At 41.2% G+C, this 18,905-nt stretch overlaps 1 protein-coding gene across 1 annotated transcript in view; it reads right to left on the bottom strand.

The window, feature by feature from the left end:
- Nucleotides 1-18,905, bottom strand: part of LOC145395582 (glutamate receptor 1-like) — a 171,711-nt gene that overhangs the window by 128,434 nt on the left and 24,372 nt on the right. The window contains exons 4-5 of the mRNA XM_080269172.1: nt 11,684-11,800; nt 6,674-6,786 (exon numbers count right to left, since the gene is read on the bottom strand). Of these exons, the coding sequence (XP_080125298.1) occupies nt 6,674-6,786; nt 11,684-11,800 (230 nt within the window). The remainder of the gene's footprint in view (nt 1-6,673; nt 6,787-11,683; nt 11,801-18,905) is intronic.

Genomic DNA, 18,905 nt, shown 5'->3' on the forward strand with positions numbered 1-18,905 from the left:
TATAATCCATCGTCTTTCTAAAGCATTATGTTTTGTCATCATCCTTCCCTCACATTTCCTTATATCACGCTAATTTCTCCTCCCTCTCTTTCGTTCGTTCGTTCCTTCCTTCTTCCCTCCTCCTCCAGGCCTGTGCTCCAGTGATACAGGTTAGAGGCTCCTTAAGACCAAATGAGTCTATCGGTCTGGTTACTAGTCTTCGTCTTTCTTATCATTCTCTTCACCTCCATCCCCCTTTCTCTATATTTCCTCTCTTCCTTGATCGATCCTTTCTTTCTCTTCATCCTTCCTCTCCTTTCTTCTCATCTTTCACCTCCTCCTTTCTTCTCATCTTTCACCTCCTTTCTCTTCATCTTTCTCCTCCTTTCTTTTCCTCTTTTCCATCCTTTCTTTACATCTTTCCAATTATCCTCCAGTTAATTTCCTTCAGTTATTCTTTCTCTTCATCTTTCTTCTTTATTTTCGTCTTTCCCTCGTCCCTCATCTTTTTTCCATTTTCATTCTCATCTTTCTTCTTTTCATTCTCCCACTCCCTGTTTTCTTCGTCTCTCTCCTCTTTCCCCATTTTTCTTTTCATCTTTCCCTTCTTCCATTTTTTCGTCTCACCTTTTCATTTTCATCACCATTCTTCTTTTCATTTTCCCTCTTCATCTCTATAATCTTTCTCTTCATCTTATACTGGTACTTCTTCCTCTCTTTTTCACCATATTAACTATCTTTCTTATTTTATGTTCATCTTTCTCACTTTCGAATTTTTCTCCCATTTCTGTCCTAATTTCTGTGCAATCTTCTTTCATATTTCCCCCCTCTTCATTTTCCTATTTTCTCCTCCTCCTCGTCATTTTCCTCCATTTTCTCCATCTTATCCCTCTTCTACACATTTTTCTCATCCCCTCTTTTCATTCCTCCTCCCCTTCCTCCCAAATTAACTTCACTTTTTCTTGATCATCTGCTTCTTACTATTACTCTACTTCTTATCTCTTCTAGTACCGTAGTCCTTTTCCTCTTCCTCCTCCTCCTCCTCCTCCTCCCCCATTTCCTCCTTTTCCTCCTCCTCCTCCTCCTCCTTCTCTTCTTCTTCCTCCTCCTGTCGTTCCTGTCCCTGCCCCATCATCATCATCATCAAAATCATCATCATTATCATCATCATCATGACCAGAAAGTAGGTATAAGAATGTGGACTTTGCAAAGAGGAAAGAAAGTGATAGGGCCAGAAATAGTAGTAGGAACAAAATGGGAGATGAGACCAGAAATAATAATAGCAGTAGGAACAAACGAAAATGATAATTAGAACAGAAATAGTACTTGAAATAAGGAGGGAAACAGAAGAAAAGCAGGCAAAAAGTGAAATGTGATGAAATGAGGTGGAAAGTGAAAATGTCGGAAAGAAAGCTATGAATATTAAAAAGCAGTGATAGACCTTGAAACAGGAAAGATTTTATGGACTTGGCCTCCTGTTGACCCACTGTGAGCTGAATAAACCAGTCTGGCGTCAGCTGGAAAACCGTTTGCCATCAGCTGAATAAAACCGTCTGAAATCAGCTGAAAAAACTGAGTTCGCCTGACCATGAGACAGCTGACGGTGACAAGTTAAAATGCCCAGGCTCCAACCATCACTCGTTTTTGAATAAAATCGTTCGACAAACTGTAATAGAATACTAATGAGTTGTCTCCATCATTAGAGGGTTAACCACATCATATTTCATTCCTCTTGCTTCCAGACGATTTTACTCAGCTGCTGGGTCTTTTGAAGTCAATTGCCTGTACTGTCGTCGGTTAAGGAAGCTTCCCTAACACCCTTTCCTAAGCGATTTATTTTGCTTATTACACAGTATTGTGCTATTCTGTGTTATATAAATCCTTCATACATCGCCATGCTCTGCATAAATAACTTACAAAAGGATACTAACCAACCATATCCTAGAATAAATCGCTAAGGAGAAGATGGAAGGGACTCCTTTTTAATTCGACGAAAATATGGACATGCACCCAGAGCTGGATAAATTAAAAATAAATAAATAAAAAAATAAATAAATAAACAAATGATATCGAAGAAAGGCAGGAAAAATCTGGAGAGAGAGAGAAACAGACAGAGAGAGAGCGCGAGAGAGAGAGAGGAGGGCTTGACACCAAAATACAATTTCCACTTCTTACCTCGTTAATCTGAACTTCCTGGGGGAATCCTGGAGGAAGAAGCTGTATTCTCGCCTCTTAAGTGTTTTACTAGAGATATGCTGCTTTTCTTACTCTGCTTCCAAACTCACTCTCTCTCTCTCTCTCTCTCTCTCTATCCGCTAATCTATTTATCTCTGAAGAATATTCATCCATCCACCCATCTATTCATCTATCTATCCGTCCATCCGTTTGTCTTTCCATCCATCGTTTAACGAAATTTGTCTCACCGGCCATCAAGCTATCTGTTTATGGACATACGGAATGTATGTATGTGTGTGTGTATGTATGTATGCATGTATGTATGTATCAATTAATGAATCAACCTATTATTCTAACGGCTTGGACAGTGAAATAAACACTGCAGTCACCTTTGGTTTGATGCAGCAGATACCATTCTGTTCTCTCAACTACTATCAGTAGAGTCATCAATGTGTGTGTGTGTGTGTGTGTGTGTGTGTGTGTGTGTGTGTGTGTGTGTGTGTGTGTGTGTGTGTGTAAAATCCCTCCTCAGTAAACGTTGACTGTTCCCGCAAGCTATTCCATAAATTAATACTAGACAGCACTTCAGATAGCGCATACCGCCGCCAGTGCCATTGCCAGTAAAAATGATCCGGATCCTGAATCCGTGAATGTACGATCCGGATCCGTATCCCGATCCGCCCCAAAATTTAATGAACTGTTTCTTGGTCCATGGCCTACCTTTCCACAAGATTTCATTGAAATTCAATTAGAACATTTGGAGATATTGTGCGGGATACTCCGGATCCGGATCCAGCCAAAAGTTTAATAATTTCTTCCTTGGCCCATGGCCCACCTTCGCCATAAAATTTCATCGTAATCCGTTCATAACTTTTCTGAGTAATCCCGGATCAGGATCCGTGGATATAGGATCCAGATGTGGATCTGACTTCCAAAATTAATCAGTTCTTTCTTGGTCCATGGCCCGCCTTCCAATTAAATTTCATTAAAATTCTTTGAGAGCTTTTGGAGATGTTAAAAGTGCAGGATACTCCCGGATCCGGATGCTGATCCGGTCCAAAATTTAATAATTTTTCCCATGGCCCACAGCCCACCCTTGCACAAAATTTAATCAAATCTTTTTATAACTTTTTTGAGTAATCCTGTTAACGGACAAGCAATCAAACAAATCGCAAGGTAAGGACATCTAACCTCCTTGGTGGAGGTAATAAGGCTGATGAGTTGCCTACTCCCAAGGTAAATTGGTTGGCTCCTAACTGCAGGTAGACTCATCACTAAACCATTACTATGATTGGTGAGGGAGGAGGAGTCAGCCAGGAAATGAGGTCATGATCCCTCTCAACTTTGCAGAGTATATGTACAGTTCTTTCACAAGTCCGCAGCACTATGAGCAGACCACTGACAAGGATTCGACAAAAAAGCATGATTATGAAAAGGATTATACTCACACTTAGACAACCTACACACTGGGGAGAAAAAAAATTCTAAGGACTGTATAATTCTTTCTTCTGAACAGCTCACAAGACTTTAGGGACAAAGCTATGACTTACTGTAGGTTATAGCGATTATGAATGGAGTTATACGGCCTGACACGACCTCTCTCTAGAGGTCAGATTATAGTTTTATCTATATATCATATTTAATATTTGTATACACGCACTCATTTTAAACCGCTATAACAGTAACTTCAAACAAACACACACACACACACACTCACACACACACACACACTAACACACACACACACACTCATTTTTTCTTCACATGACGTATTATATACCCTGTGGCGCTTTTTACGAAATGTACCAATCACGAGCTAAAGTTCGTCGACCTTTCCTCTGTCAGCATTCGCCGGAGAACGCTTGTCAGACATTATCCTTGTCAGTGACTTTAGCTGTGTTTCACTACCTGCTATCACGAAAATAAATATGACACGCCTTCCATCACTGTAGCCGGAAGAGAAGTGTCAGCGAACTGATGATTATAACAATACTCTATATATAACATGTATTCACAGCTACACCACATTAATACTCCCAAGAACGTCATTTTTTGTTATGCTAATGCTACCAGTACCGCCAGATTACAACGATTAAGCTTGTGACAATCCATTCGTATTTAAAAAGACAAAATGGCTTATGTTTAACATATTCACTACTAAACCCTTACTGAATGTAATCCTCTTGGTGGTATCATGAATAAATCATACAGTATGTCACCGCCAGGTGAAGGGATTACATCATTCATTTTTCTACAGCAGCCTTAGAGGGGAAAAAAATATTCTGGACGTAAATATTCGGCCATATATACTCTCAGAACCCTTTGATTTACTTTCTTGGACCGAAATCTTGTCGCGAGAAATTGGCTGGAGTGGAATACCACTGTACGCATGTATTTCAACCATGAGAAGGGCAAATGGTCTACAGCATTAATTCTGTCATAGGTTCCAGTGACTCGCTCCAAGCTTAATTACATCGCTTCGTGTTAGGTGGGATACAGTTACTGGAGTTGTTCTGACCTAAAAGTGTTCAAACAAGCTATTGCCTTTTTTTTTTTTTTTTTTTTTTTTTTTTTTAATGGCCTCTAATGTCCAGTTAGCAGACAATACATTCCGACATGATTATCTTGTGATTATTTTTCTTTTAAGACGGAGTAATTCTCGTACTCTGATTCAGTTAACGCTAAACGATTTTATTCAAATAAGAGTGAGTAATGAGCATGAGTGTTTAAATACTCATCCTATTACTTTTCTCATGGTTTAAATAATTCAGGGAAACGTTTTTCAGCAATCCCAGCTGAAACAAGGTGACTAAATTCAGGTGAGTGTGAGTCAAAGGAGCCTAAGTGTTAAGTGTGTAGTGGAAAATCTCATCACAAGTTGGCAACCAATGATGATGACAACTGGCTGACCCACTTACACAGAGAACACAAACTCAAGGTCAGAACGTCCCAGTCCGTGTGATTGCCTGGACATGGTGCAGGAGTTCCAATGAAGGTATTTCAACTATGTAATGCCATCAAGGGTAATAGGTTTTGTCATCTATCGTTAAAAAGTACTGGACGGCGGTAGCGTAGCCTCCACACTACGTTGTACATAAGATGAGATTCGCTGTTACAACTTTCCAAATTCGGAACAGTGGACTAAGGCGCTCCAACTGCATGTGACCCTTAAAAAGTTACGTCTAAAGAATGGTAACGGTAGGGCTTACTGTTCACTTACTGCTTTTCAGGGACGAGCGACTGGTCACTGGCCGTTAATGTCTGGACTTTAGGAACCTATCCCCTGACCTCAACACTCCTGATATTGCAATAAAGGATTGGCTGATATATGCGATGTGCATTTTACCCATGAGATACCCACAGTCCAAACACGGAACAGAGAAGCAAGAAGGGTGTATAAGAGGAAACTTTGAATGGTAGAGTTGTGACGTGTGATAAGGGGAAGGGGAAGTGCAGGGAGGAGGGAAAGAGGAGATTCAAGGAGGCGGCGGCTGGCAAGGCAGTTGAATATAATGTGAATAAATTGTGAATATGGATGGGGTGGGACAGGGAGGGAAAGAGAGAGGTGGAGAGGGAGGAGGAGACGAGGTGAGGGTGCATACCAGAGCAGGGCGGGAAAGACGGCGGCAGAATACGAATATATGACTACGGGAAACACGACTGTACGGAGTGCGGACAAAACATATAGACCAATGTGTGTGTGTGTGTGTGTGTGTGTGTGTTTACACACACACACACAGGTATCCAACAGGTCAACTCTGGAACTGTCTTCCAATGTCTGTATTTCCTACTACCGGTGACCGCCAGCCTTTCAAGCGCAGTGTGTCCAGTCATCTCGAAATGAACGGATCTTGAATTTGGCTCTCTGTTATCTTGTTTTTGTTTTTTCTTTTTGGGGTGACATTTTTGAGGGCTTTTAGCCTTTTGTTCTTTCTTCTTTACATAAAAATATTCTATTACAAATAAAAAAAAATCAACACCACATCCTACAGGGAAATATAAACAGAATTTAATAATGATGATAATAATAATAATAATAATAATAATAATAATAATAATAAAAATAATAACCGGGTACTAACCAAGATATAGCCGTCACCAGCGCCCGGGAATAATAATAACCATAATAATAATAATAATAATAATAATAATAATAATAATAATAATAACAACAACCGGGTAGTCACCGAGATATAGCCGTGGCCAGCGCCCGGAATATAATAATAATAATAATAATAACAATAATAATAACCGGGTACTCACCGAGATATAGCCGTGGCCAGCGCCCGGGAATAATAATAATAATAATAATAATAACCGGGTACTCACCGAGATATAGCCGTGGCCAGCGCCCGGGAATAATAATAATAATAATAATAATAACCGGGTACTCACCGAGATATAGCCGTGGCCAGCGCCCGGGAATAATAATAATAATAATAATAATAATAATAAGCGGGTACTCACCGAGATATAGCCGTGGCCAGCGCCCGGGAACAGCTTTGGATCCAGTGTAGACCATGTCCTGAGGAAGTCCCTGACGAAGGGGCTGGACGTGTCCACTATACGGAACCCGGTGATGTTGACGGCACCGTATTCCTTCACGTCACGCTCCCACCTCTCGTCCATCACCTGAGTGGATGGTTATACGTGTGAGTGAGAGAGTGGGTGAGGAAGAAAAAGAGAGTGAGGAAGAAAAAGAGAACACGAGACATGAAATAAGAACAAGATGATAAAGACGATAACGAGAAGGAGGAGGAGCAGGAGGAAACGTGAGTGTGAGAAAGTCAAGAAGAGGAACGAGAGGATTAAAGATGTAGAGACCATTATAGCAGACATCAGAAGGCAATCTCTCTCTCTCTCTCTAATTCCATCTCCCCTCCCCCAAAAAAAAAAGATGAAAGGCAAACTAATTATAGGCAATTACTTATATGAACACCGCTCTCCTAATTAAAATTATGGGTCATCGACTGCAACGGACGTACAGATGGTGCGATGGACAGATGGAGGGACGTACTGATGGACGGACAGATGGAGGGATGGACAGATGGATGGATAGATGGAGGGATGGACAGGTGGCTGGATAGATGGAGGGACGGACAGATGGATGAATAGAAAGAGGGACGGACAGAAGGATGGACAGATGGGTAGGCGGGCAGATATAACAACAGGATGGAAAGACGAAGAGACGGATAGAGAAACACAGGAATGCACATACGCGCACACAGACGCACACCTCATTACAACCGTGATTACCTATGGAAGCTGTCACTCGATTATCTGAAATGGACGAGGGCAGCCTCTAATGCCCTCTATTTATCAACCATTATGATTCTGATGGCAGGTGAACGAAGAAACTGAAATGGGGCTGGGAAGAACAATTATTTGTGCCATCATCATTCTTCTTAATATCACTATTATTATTATCTACGGTAAATATTACGGGCCTGTTGTCTGTCTGTAAACGGGTTTATCCAGCTACACCTCCTAACCAATTTCGATAGAGCTCTGTGGGAACGTTCCCTAGTGCTCCAGATTATGCATTTTTTATTTTTTGTTCCTTTAAATAGTTCATTTGCACATTTATAACAGGTACCCCTCACAAGTTTGTTTTCTGTAACGGAGACAACAAAGCCAAATCCATTTTCTTCGATCCTTACCACAAGTTTATTCATACCCATTTAGTTCGAAAAAAGTTCCGAAAAATGGATAAATGCTGGCGGATCAAACGGTCGAAGGGGGTCTTTCGAGAGTTATTATTATTATTATTATTGTTATTATTATCATTATTATTATATGCATATTTTTAGCTCGCCTATTGCAGCAATGTTCTACCCAAGCTACAACATGACGACTTTAGGCAGTTTATGGAAAATCTACCAGGAATTATCCTTTTTAATTACCAATCAGGACTTACTGGTGGCTAAATGGGAGAATGTGTGTGTGTGTGTGTGTGTGTGTGTGTGTGTGTGTGTGTGTGTGTGTGTTTTGAACCATTTTTATCGTACATATCTTTGAATTTTTTAATAGTTTTGGCACACACTGTTTCATTCGGTAGTGCAATCCACTGATCTATTGCTCTACTGGGGAAACTGAATTTCGTTAAGTCTTTATTACCTCTCTTTTTGTATAGTTTTGTGTGTGTGTGTGTGTGTGTGTGTGTGTGTTCTTACCTTATCTAATTGTTCTTACCTAATTGTATCTTTACAGGAATGAGTCAAGTTCGTACTGTCCCGTGTCTTAAACCATAGTTATCGTACATATCCTTAAATTTGTGAATTGTTTTGGCACACACTATTTCATTCGGTAGGGCATTCCATTGATCAATTGCTCTGTTTGGGAAACTGAATTTCCTTACGTCTTTATCACCTCTCTTCTTATGCAGTGTTTTGCAGTGTCCTCTTGCTGATGCTTCTCCATATGTTAAGTAATCACTTATGTCTATTTTCTCTTTTCCTGATATGCACTTATATACCATTATCATGTCACCTCTTTTCCTTCTCTCCTGTAAAGTTGGTAGATTCAGTTTATTTAGTCTTTCTTCGTAGCTTAGGTCCCTTAAGCTTGGTATCCATCTTGTAGCGGCCCTTTGAACTTTTTCAATCTTGTCTATATGCTTTTTGAGATGAGGACTCCAGACTACTAATGCATATTCCAGGGTTGGTCTAATGAATGATGTTATTATCCTTCTTAGCATGTCTTCATTTATGTATGTGAATGCTATTCTCATATTTGCAAGCAGTGTATACATGTTCCGTACCTTCTCGCTGATGTGGTCAGCCGGAGATAGTCTGTTATTGATAATCACACCTAGGTCTTTCTCTCTTTCTGATGTGTATAGGGTTTTATTTCCTAACTTATAATCCCAATCAGGTCTTTTTCCACTTTTACCAAACTTGATTACATGACACTTGTCCACATTGAATTCCATTTGCCATGTACTACTTCATTCATGAAGTTTATTTAATTCTTCTTGTAGCTCTTTGCAAGAGTCTGTGTTAGTAATTCTCCTTTGTATTTTTGCATCATCTGCAAACATATTCAGATAGCTCTCATTTCCAGTGTTACTATTTATATCATTTATATACACTAAAAACATGATTGGTGCCAGCACTGAACCCTGTGGTACTCCACTAGTCACTTCTTTCCATGATGAGTAGTTTCCTCTTAGTACTGTCCTCATTTCTCTTTTTATGAGAAAGTCTTGCATCCAACAAAACAGTTTGCCTCGAATTCCTCCTTGATGGTACAGTTTCCATAAAAGTCTTTGGCGTGGTACTGTGTCAAAAGCTTTCTTGAAATCTAAATAGATGCTGTCCACCCATCCTTCCCTTTCCTGTATTGTGTTTGTTACTCTGTCATAGTAGCTCAACAGATTAGTAACACATGATTTTCCTTTTCTGAAACCAAACTGTCTTTCTGTTATCATACTGTGTTCTTCTAGATGATTTACCCAAGCTTTTCTTATAAGTTTTCTAATACCTTGCTTACAACACTGGTCAGTGATACTGGTCGGTAGTTGAGTGGATTTTGTCTATTTCCTTTCTTGAATAAGGGGACAATATTTGCTTTTTTCCAAATATCAGGTAGTTTACCTTGACTCAAGGATTTCTTGAAAATTATAAATAATGGTTTACTTAACTCCTTTGCACATTCTCGTAATACCCAACATGAAATTTCATCAGGACCACTTGCTTTTCCTCTGTCTAATCTACTTAACTCCCCCTGTATTACTTTTTCTGCTATTTGTATATCTCGTAGTATGTGTGGACATGCGTATTCCACATAGTCCCTCTCAAAATTTTTTCTTTTGTAAAAACTAATTGGAAATTCTTATTTAGTGCTTCACAAATATCTTTCTCTTGTGTATAAGTGATTCCCTCGTCCGTAATGGATTGTATTATATCTTTTACTTTGGTTTTGCTTCTGATATAGCTATAAAACAGCTTTGGTTGATCACTACTTTTATTTATTATATCCTCCTCAAACTGTTTTTGGGCTTCCTCCTTATTCTTGTATAGTCGTTTCTTGCCTGTTTGTAATTATTATTCGCCCTTTCACTATTGTGTCTTCTGTATCTATTCCACAACAAATCTCTTCTTTCTTTTGATTTTTTACATTTTGTATTGAACCATTTCTGTATTTTCTTATCTGCTTCTTTGTGCTGTGGGATGTACTTCTGGACTCCTATTTCATAAAATTCACAAAATTTTTTATATACAGCATTTAAATCTTGTCCTCTAAGCTCATTTTCCCAATCAATTTCTAAGAAATACTTCTTTAGGTCTTGATAATTTCCCTTTTTATAGTTTAGGCTCTTTCTGTAACTGTCATTGCTGTTTACTATGTCATATGCTATCCTGAAGTTATAATTTAGTACTGCATGATCGCTTTTGCCAAGTGGAGAGTGGTATATTAAACTGTCAATATCATTTTCTTGCCTAGTAAATATTAGATCTAGCACTGAAGGTACATCAAGCCCTCTTTTTCTGGTGGTTTCCCTCACATGTTGCGTTAAGAAAAACTCTTGTACGAGATCCAGGAGCTTTTGGTCCCAACAGCTTTCTTGGCTATTTATATCTAGAGTATTCCAATTTATATTTGTATTGAAGTCCCCAGTTAGTATAATTCTTTCCGATTTCTCTTCCATTTTATGTAGCAATGATCTTATACTCTGAATTGTACTCTCTGCCAGGTCCTCATGTGTGTGTGTGTGTGTGTGTGTGTGTGTGTGTGTGTGTGTGTGTGTGTGTGTGTGTGTGTGTGTGTGTGTGTTTGGCCAAAATATTAAAAAAATCAAGTGGGCAAATTGTATCCAAACTGTGGGCAGTATCCCGGGATATATGGCTTGCTTGTTAACAATTCTGGCAAAGCTGTGATGGTATACCTCCGACTGCCAGAGAAATCTGCAAGAACTACCCCTTAACTCCTTCTTTCAGTTTGCCATTATTTGCCATTTTCTATCATACCCTCAACGAAGAGAACGGCTGCTTAAAGCGTAAGTATTAGAAATGCTTCAAAAGCCTGTTGTACTCAATAACCTTCACCAAAATAATACCCGATTTCAGGCTTTGGAATGCTAGCGAGATACATAACAGGAGTAACACTGAAATACTACGACTAATTTTTCATATTTTGGTGAAGATGCAATGATATGCCTCTGATTGTCAGGATTACTGATCTACTTTTTGGGTGACGGAAGGCAATTCACATTCGCGAGGTGAATACATTGGCTTGTATTTTCCACTCAGATAATCTGGCTGCTAGCCTGTTCCATCAAATCCAAGTGAATCTCTGAATTTCATGTCGCCATTTTGTTCTCTGCTTGACCCCCTCACTCCATTTCAGTTTGGCAAATTATTTATTTGGGTTGTCCATCTGCTATCTGTTCTACAATGGACGTGGCCAGCCTCTATCCATTTTTGCTTTTAAACCGTAGTTATTATATCATCTATTTTACAAAGTGCTACCCACAAGTTCCAGAAATTTGAATAAAGAAGGAATATAGATTTGGTCAAGTCCTACTCACCACTGTCCACTTCAAAGTAGTATCCTTGGGCATCGATCCCAGTGTTTCTACCACGATCAGAATGCATTCCTGAAGTCCTTGAGCATCAACTTGTTCAGCAATGTCTGTGATTTTCACCTGGATATTCGCAATGGTATCAAATCTTAGTCCTTCCAGCTGGATTTCCATTTTCAGAAAGAGGAAAAAATCACAGGAGGCCAAATCTGGTGAATATGGGGGGGTGGGGGAGAACCAGCATGTTTATTTATTTATTTTTTTTATATACCAAAAACTGCTGAACAACATGGCCTGTCTGCATGGGTGCACTGTCATGGTGCAACACCCATTTGTTAGAGCACCACTTGTCTGGGCGTTTTTGCCTCACATCGCCAGACAAAATGCGTTGGCAAGTTCCATACGATTGGCTAACAATGTCACAAACATCAAGGATTGTACTGCGATCACTGAGGATGGTTGCACTAACTTTGGCCACATTGTCAGGAGCTGAACTGATGGAAGGGCGACCAAAACGTGCACCATCATCTGTTAACGTTTGTCCATTTTTAAAACGCTTAAACCAGTCATAGGTTTGTATAACCCCTAAAGCACTGTCACCAAATGCTTGTTTTACCATTTTATGAGTTTATGCCACGCTATTCCCGAGTTTCACACAAAACTTGAAGCAAACACGTTGCTCTTTCACATCCTCCATTTTATAGTTCACAAAATTTGCAAATTAACCCAAACGCAATGATGAAAGCACACAAACATTCAGCAAATGCATCCACCCTGCACAATGCCACTTGACACAGTAACAAACAAAGCGTACATGCACCGCCACCTAGTATCCACACACTGTATGACCAGCGGTTTCTGCCCTGCTTTCAAATTTCAGAAACTTTTGGGTAGCACCTCGTAGTCTGCTATCTTATCCAGAAGTTCTTTTTTTGAGTCTCCAAGTGGCATCTAACAACCCATCAGATTCCATTTAAGCACTCAACTTTATATACTTGGGATTAAATAAAAGGCAAAACAATTTTTTTCTACTGACTTTACCACTCTTTTTACTGCATTGCTGGTGCGTGACTCTGGGAAGGAAAGAAACACTTATGAATGCTCCTGTAAATACTCGTAGATCCTTATCTTCCTCTGATGGTGAAGGGAAAGATAAGATTGACTGATTGATTGCAAATAATTAAAATCTGGCGGCGCAACTGCCAGGGTCATATGCCGCCGGGAAGGGAAAGATAAATAAATAAATAAACAAATATGGCACTAGACTGAAAGTGGTTAATAGATTTCTATTAACTGAAGAGGAAAGATTGTGAGATTCAAATACAGTTTTAGCAATGTTAGCTGGTTATAGATGGCGTCCATGAAAATGACTGATGTAACAATGTACAGAGAGTTTTGGAAGTTGCTGTTAGAAAGAATGAATCGAATATTCTCAGAACAGTAAGCAAAATTTTGATTACCCAAAGAGAAGAAAGAGGGAAGACTGACAGTGCGTATAGACGAAATTAACTGTGCATCTGGTGAGACTGTGCTTGGAATGCCGGATGGATCAACTAAAGATTTAACTTTTTTTGGTAGGGTTGCACTGAACACTTTAAGATGATGAGACCCATTGGGTCACACAAAGGACGTAACATCAGTGCCTACCTTATGTAACAGAGAGAGATGAAGCTAGTGATCATCCGTTTGTGAGGTGACGTTAAAATACTGAGACAAGGTCTGGGGCCCGAAAAGAGAGATGGTCAAGACAAGGTTAGTGAGCAGGGAAGAAATATGAGAATGGGACAAGGAATCCGAAGAACAGGAAGGGTAGATGGAGGAGAGGGTGGAGGCAAATAAGGTTCAGAAGTTACTATGTAAGATGAACAGGTGGACAGAGATGTCGGAGTAGGGGACAGTGAGGTGGAAACTGGCGTAGTTAAGTGGGAAGAAACAGAAGAGGTGAGTACAGGTTGGGAAACAGCGGGAAGAGCCAGAAACGTATCATCAAGAGAAGCCAGGGTCATCATCAGGGTCAAAACATCAGCAGAAATGAGGCAGGAAGAACTGGAGACAATTTCCACAATCTTAGATGGTAAGGAAAAGGCTCAACATAACTGCTGAAAAAGAAAGGATCGCGTGAGCAGAACCCGGAGTCTAGAGGCTCGGCCATTTCCACAAGCAGGGTCCAAGTTCCAAGCAAGCACTCCCTGCCCTTTCCAGGAAGGGATAGCAACAACAAGTCCACCCACAAAGCAACGGCATCCACGGATCCGCGGCTGTAGCTTATTAGCAGTTCCGCATATGCACAGATCCACACACCTGGGTGGTGCCGAACAACCATGGTCCCCACAATTGGCCAGACCAACAGTGCACAGGCCCTGATCCTTAATGCTGTAACATGCTGAAGGCTACTGATGAAAATTTTTACGAATATGGAAAATTCCACTCTTTTTAGAGCAGAAGATGGAATAGGGAGGAAAGGAGAAAAGGAAGGAAGAAGCATCAGTAGAAGAAAAGGGCCCTGCAAAATTAGTTGAGGCAGTGACAGGGATCTAAGGTGGAGGGGGGGGGGAGAGGACAGAATAGAGTGGAGACTCAGATGTGACGTTCACCCAGCAACCAAACCTCCACACACCATGGAGTCCATTAAGGTACCCTGCTATACTCCCCCACACAGCGTCTCATTTGACGTCTCCGAAGCTCCCCACGATGACAACGATCAAGGAAACGGGGAAGAGTGTCATCTGGAACTGCACAGAGAAGATAACTTAGTAGCCCAGATGACGGGACAGTAATTCCTCCCTCGCTGCTCCCCCCCCCCCAACCACCACCATCACCTGGCGCTGAGAGAGGAGGGACAAATATTTGATTTTAAATACGACAGAGACAGCCCTTTTAATGAGTATTTTACTGCCGTCAAAATTAAAGTTTGCTTATCTTAATTAAATCATACGGTTAATTTATTTGACCTGTCCAGGACCACCACAGTATTTTATTTTCTAATTTACCTTTAATTAGTGTTAGGTGGAGTGCTCCGCGGCATTCACTAACCTAATTTATTAATGCTTGTTTTTCTAACTACTTCACGCCGATGACGTTTTAAATTCTTGCTACATTCAGATTCAGCTCCGTAGAGACCTTAGAACGAGAGGAGTTAGAGAGTTCATTTACCTGTCACGTGCGAGAGTTTAGGTACAAAAACACCTGATATGCACGAAATGGTTAATTCACCAAGTCGGCTTTGAGATTAATTTTCTTATTCACTAATCGTATATTTTTACCTCCCTAAAAACACAAATATCACCTGTTTTCACAGACTGGCCACATAGAAGGGATTAATTTCGGTCTTGGTATCACAGTACGGTTTTTCTAGGTTTTCTTTACTTTTTTAATTTGCTTTGCATATTTTTAAGGAGTGGACTATGTATGTGATGCTGTCGGAAAGTTTTTTTTTTTTTTCTTTTACTACGATTGTCGATATTTGAAAATCTCTCTCTCTCTCTCTCTCTCTCTCTCTCTCTCTCTCTCTCTCTTTTGCCCTTCTTCCTTCATTCCCTCTCCCATCCTTACCGCTCTTCTCCTCCATCTTCCTCTCCTTCCCTTCCCCTTCCCTCCCTTCCTTTCTACACCCTTTCCCATCATTTCCCAAATATCCTCGCTACCCACATCACTAATTAACTCCAATCCCCACCTCAATTACCAATAAGACAAAATATATAGGCGAAATGGGCAAAATAAACCGCTAAGAAAAAGGTGTTAAAAGAGCCAAACAAACGAGAATACGCCGCTGATAGGTTGATCGGAAATTTCGTGACGCCTCCACCGCGATTTGTTTTGAATATCATATCTTTCCATCTTACATGTAACTGATGAACTGTAATTATCAACTAGACATAGACACAGGAGAAAATAGTGGTGGTGGTGGTGGTGGTGGTGGTGGTGGCGGCGGCGACTGCGGCGGCGGTGGTGGTGGTGGTACAGGGTGACTTATAAAGGCCCTCTCCCACTTCGGCGTAAATAGGCACGATGAAGCCACGATGAAAATCGTGGCCGAAGTCGGTGATGTGTCGACGACTCTGACCAAGAATCGTGGTGTCGGCATAATACCGGCGACACCAGTACGACAAAACGCCGACACCTCGGCGGAGTATACGATATAACCGGCGACTAGTAGCCGACATATCGGCGATATGTCGGCGTAATGCGCAAGCATTATTCTAAATTCAAATTTTAACGTTTTTTTTTTACGGTGATTCAACGGCGATAAAGGTACAACGGCGGCGTGCTGTCGACGATGTATCGTCGATGTGTCGGCAAATGCATCGGCGCAAGAGGCGCGACGTTATTCCTCTGAGTTCGCCTACATGTCGGCGATATATCACCGACATTCATAAGATGAAATATTACTGTCACACAACCCGGTACGTATCGTACGGTTTACGTAGGCTATGTCGTATTAACCTCACCGATGCATCGCCGATACATTGCCGACACTTCGCTGAATAACCGTACGACATCTCAACGGTTTTTTTCACCGCCGACGCCTCGCCGATGTCGGCGATCATACGCGGTTTATACGCCGGGTAATCGCCGACGTCGCCGAGACGTCGGCTTGTTGTCGACGACTAATCAGCGAAATTTTACAAAATCGTGAAGGGCCACGACGTTTTCATGCAGCATGAAAACGTCGTGGCCCCCCACGATAAATTTCCACCTCGTCCGACGTATCGGCGACATGCCACGAATGGACAAGACTTTGATCACGAATACCCACAATAAAGGCCCTCTCCCACTTCGGCGTAAATAGGCACGATGAAGCCACAATGACAATCGTGGCCGAAGTCGGTGATGTGTCGACTACTCTGACCAAGAATGTTGAATGTCGGGCGTAATACCGGCAACACCAGTGCGACAAACGCGCCGACACCTGCGGTAGTATCTGGTATAACCAGCGACTAGTAGCCGACATATCGCCGATATGTCGGCGTAATGCGCAAGCATTATTCTAAATTCAAATTTTAACGTTTTTTACGGCGATTCAATGGCAATAAAGGTACAACGGCGGCGTGCTGTCGACGATATATCGTCGATGTGTCGGTGAATGCATCGGCGCCAATGCCGGAATAAATCGCACGCACCTACGCAGACAAAACGCCGAGGCCATCGCAGGTGCCTCGCCGTCATTGGCGTATTTAAGGCGATTAATCGACGGTTCATCCGCGAAATGTCGGCGATATATCACCGACATTCATAAGATGAAATATTACTGTCGTACAACCCGGTACGTATCGTACGGTTTACGTAAGCTATGTCGTATTAACCTCACCGATGCATTGCTGTTACATTGCCGACGGTTCGCCGTATGACCGTACGACATCTCAACGTTTTTTCACCGCCGACACCTCGCCGATGTCGGCGATCATATGCGGTTTATACACCGGGTAATCGCCGACGTCGCTGAGGCGTTGCCTTGTTGTCAACGACTAATCTGAGAAATTTTACAAAATCGTGGAGGGCCACGACGTTTTCATGCAGCATGAAAACGTCGTGGCCCACGACAAATTTCCACCTCATGCGACGTATCGGTGACATGCCACGAATGGACAAGATTTTGATCACGAATACCCACGATTAAGGATTTTTGACACATCGTGACTTTATCTTCCCCACTTTCGCCGAAGTGGGAGAGGGCCTTAAACTGCACTCACTAGAAACTCTTCTGATGGTATTTTGTTTGTTGTGGGGATGGCTCAGTCTGTTGGTGTGGGAGTGGGTGTGGCAGTGTAGTAATTAATGAATAAATGATGCAGGATAGACACTGATAACTAAGGATCAAGCTCTACGATGTCGCCTGTGCATCTTGTGGGGGTTACTGAACCAAAATGTGTAGATACTGAACACATACCGTATAGCCTACATAAAAGTAAGATGTATGATGCAAAATAAATCCCTTGTGAACAGAAGGTACGAAAGGTTTAATAAGTAAAAGGAATCGCTTTGGGAGAGGAGTTATGAAACGTGTAAGATGTATATAGAATAAATCGCTTAAGAAGAGCCGTTAAGAAAGGCGCAAGATGTATATAAAATAAATTGTTCAAGGAGTTACGAATGGTGTAAAATGCAAAATATATCGCTTACGATGAGGAGTTACGAAAGGAAGAGGTGTTACGATGGGTTTAAGAAGCAAAATAAATCGCTTCGGGAGAGAACGTATGAAAAGTGTAAGATGTAGATAAACTGCTTAGCGAAAGACGTTATGGAAGGTGTAAAATGTAACATAAACCGCTTGGGAAGAGGAGTTATGAAAATATTTAGCGAAGGAGAATACAAGTGTCGTAGGGAAGGTCCAATTTCCACCTCTAAGTAGCAATTAAACTGAAGTGGTTGGCTGTGTGACTCGAAGAAAACGGGATGTGGATAGAGAGGGAGGCTTAGGTAAGGTGATGAGAGGCAAAAAAGAGGTAATAAAAGATTAGGGTGGGTGATAAATGATAACGGTAGAGGTCTTGAGTGAGGTGATAACAGGCAGGAGTGTGGTGATAAATGATATACGAGGCAGGAGTGAGGTGATAAATAAGAGGCAGGAGTGAGGTGATAAATGACGCAAGAGGCAGGAGTCAGGCGATAAATGGTATAAGAGGCAGGAATGAGGTGATAAATGATATAAGAGGCAGGAATGAGGTGATAAATGATATAACAGGCAGGAGTCAGGCGATAAATGGTATAAGAGGCAGGAGTGAGGTGATAAATGATATAAGAGGCAGGAGTGAGGTAATAAATGATATAACAGGAAGGAATGAGATGATAAATGATATATGGGGCAGGAGTGAGGTGATAAATGATATGAGGCAGGTGTGTGGTGATAATAAAATAAGAGGCAGGAGTTGGGTAATACATGATAAGGGTAGATGAAGAGAGAAAAGATGGAGAAGCATATGCGACATTCTGAGTGTCATTAAGGGGTGTGGGGAGGGTAAGCTGACCAGGAGGCAAAGTGTGAAGTGATAAATCATGAGGGATGGAGGTCCGGAGTAACCAGTGAAAGTGGAGAGAGAAATTATGAAGAAATAATATAGGGGAAGTAAAACAGGAAAGGTGAAAACAGAGAGAAAAATGAAGAAAATGAACAAAAAGTAAAACAGAAATGGTCAATGTGGCGAGAGAGAAATAAAGGATAGTTAATGAGAAGTAAAACAGAAAAGATGCATTTATGCTTTTTGTTGGAAACACGAGTCTTGATGAGGCA

This window comes from Coenobita brevimanus, chromosome 1 (assembly GCF_032717465.1).
Source record: "Coenobita brevimanus isolate Jiangsu-jjx chromosome 1, ASM3271746v2, whole genome shotgun sequence".
Classification (NCBI taxonomy): domain Eukaryota; kingdom Metazoa; phylum Arthropoda; class Malacostraca; order Decapoda; family Coenobitidae; genus Coenobita; species Coenobita brevimanus.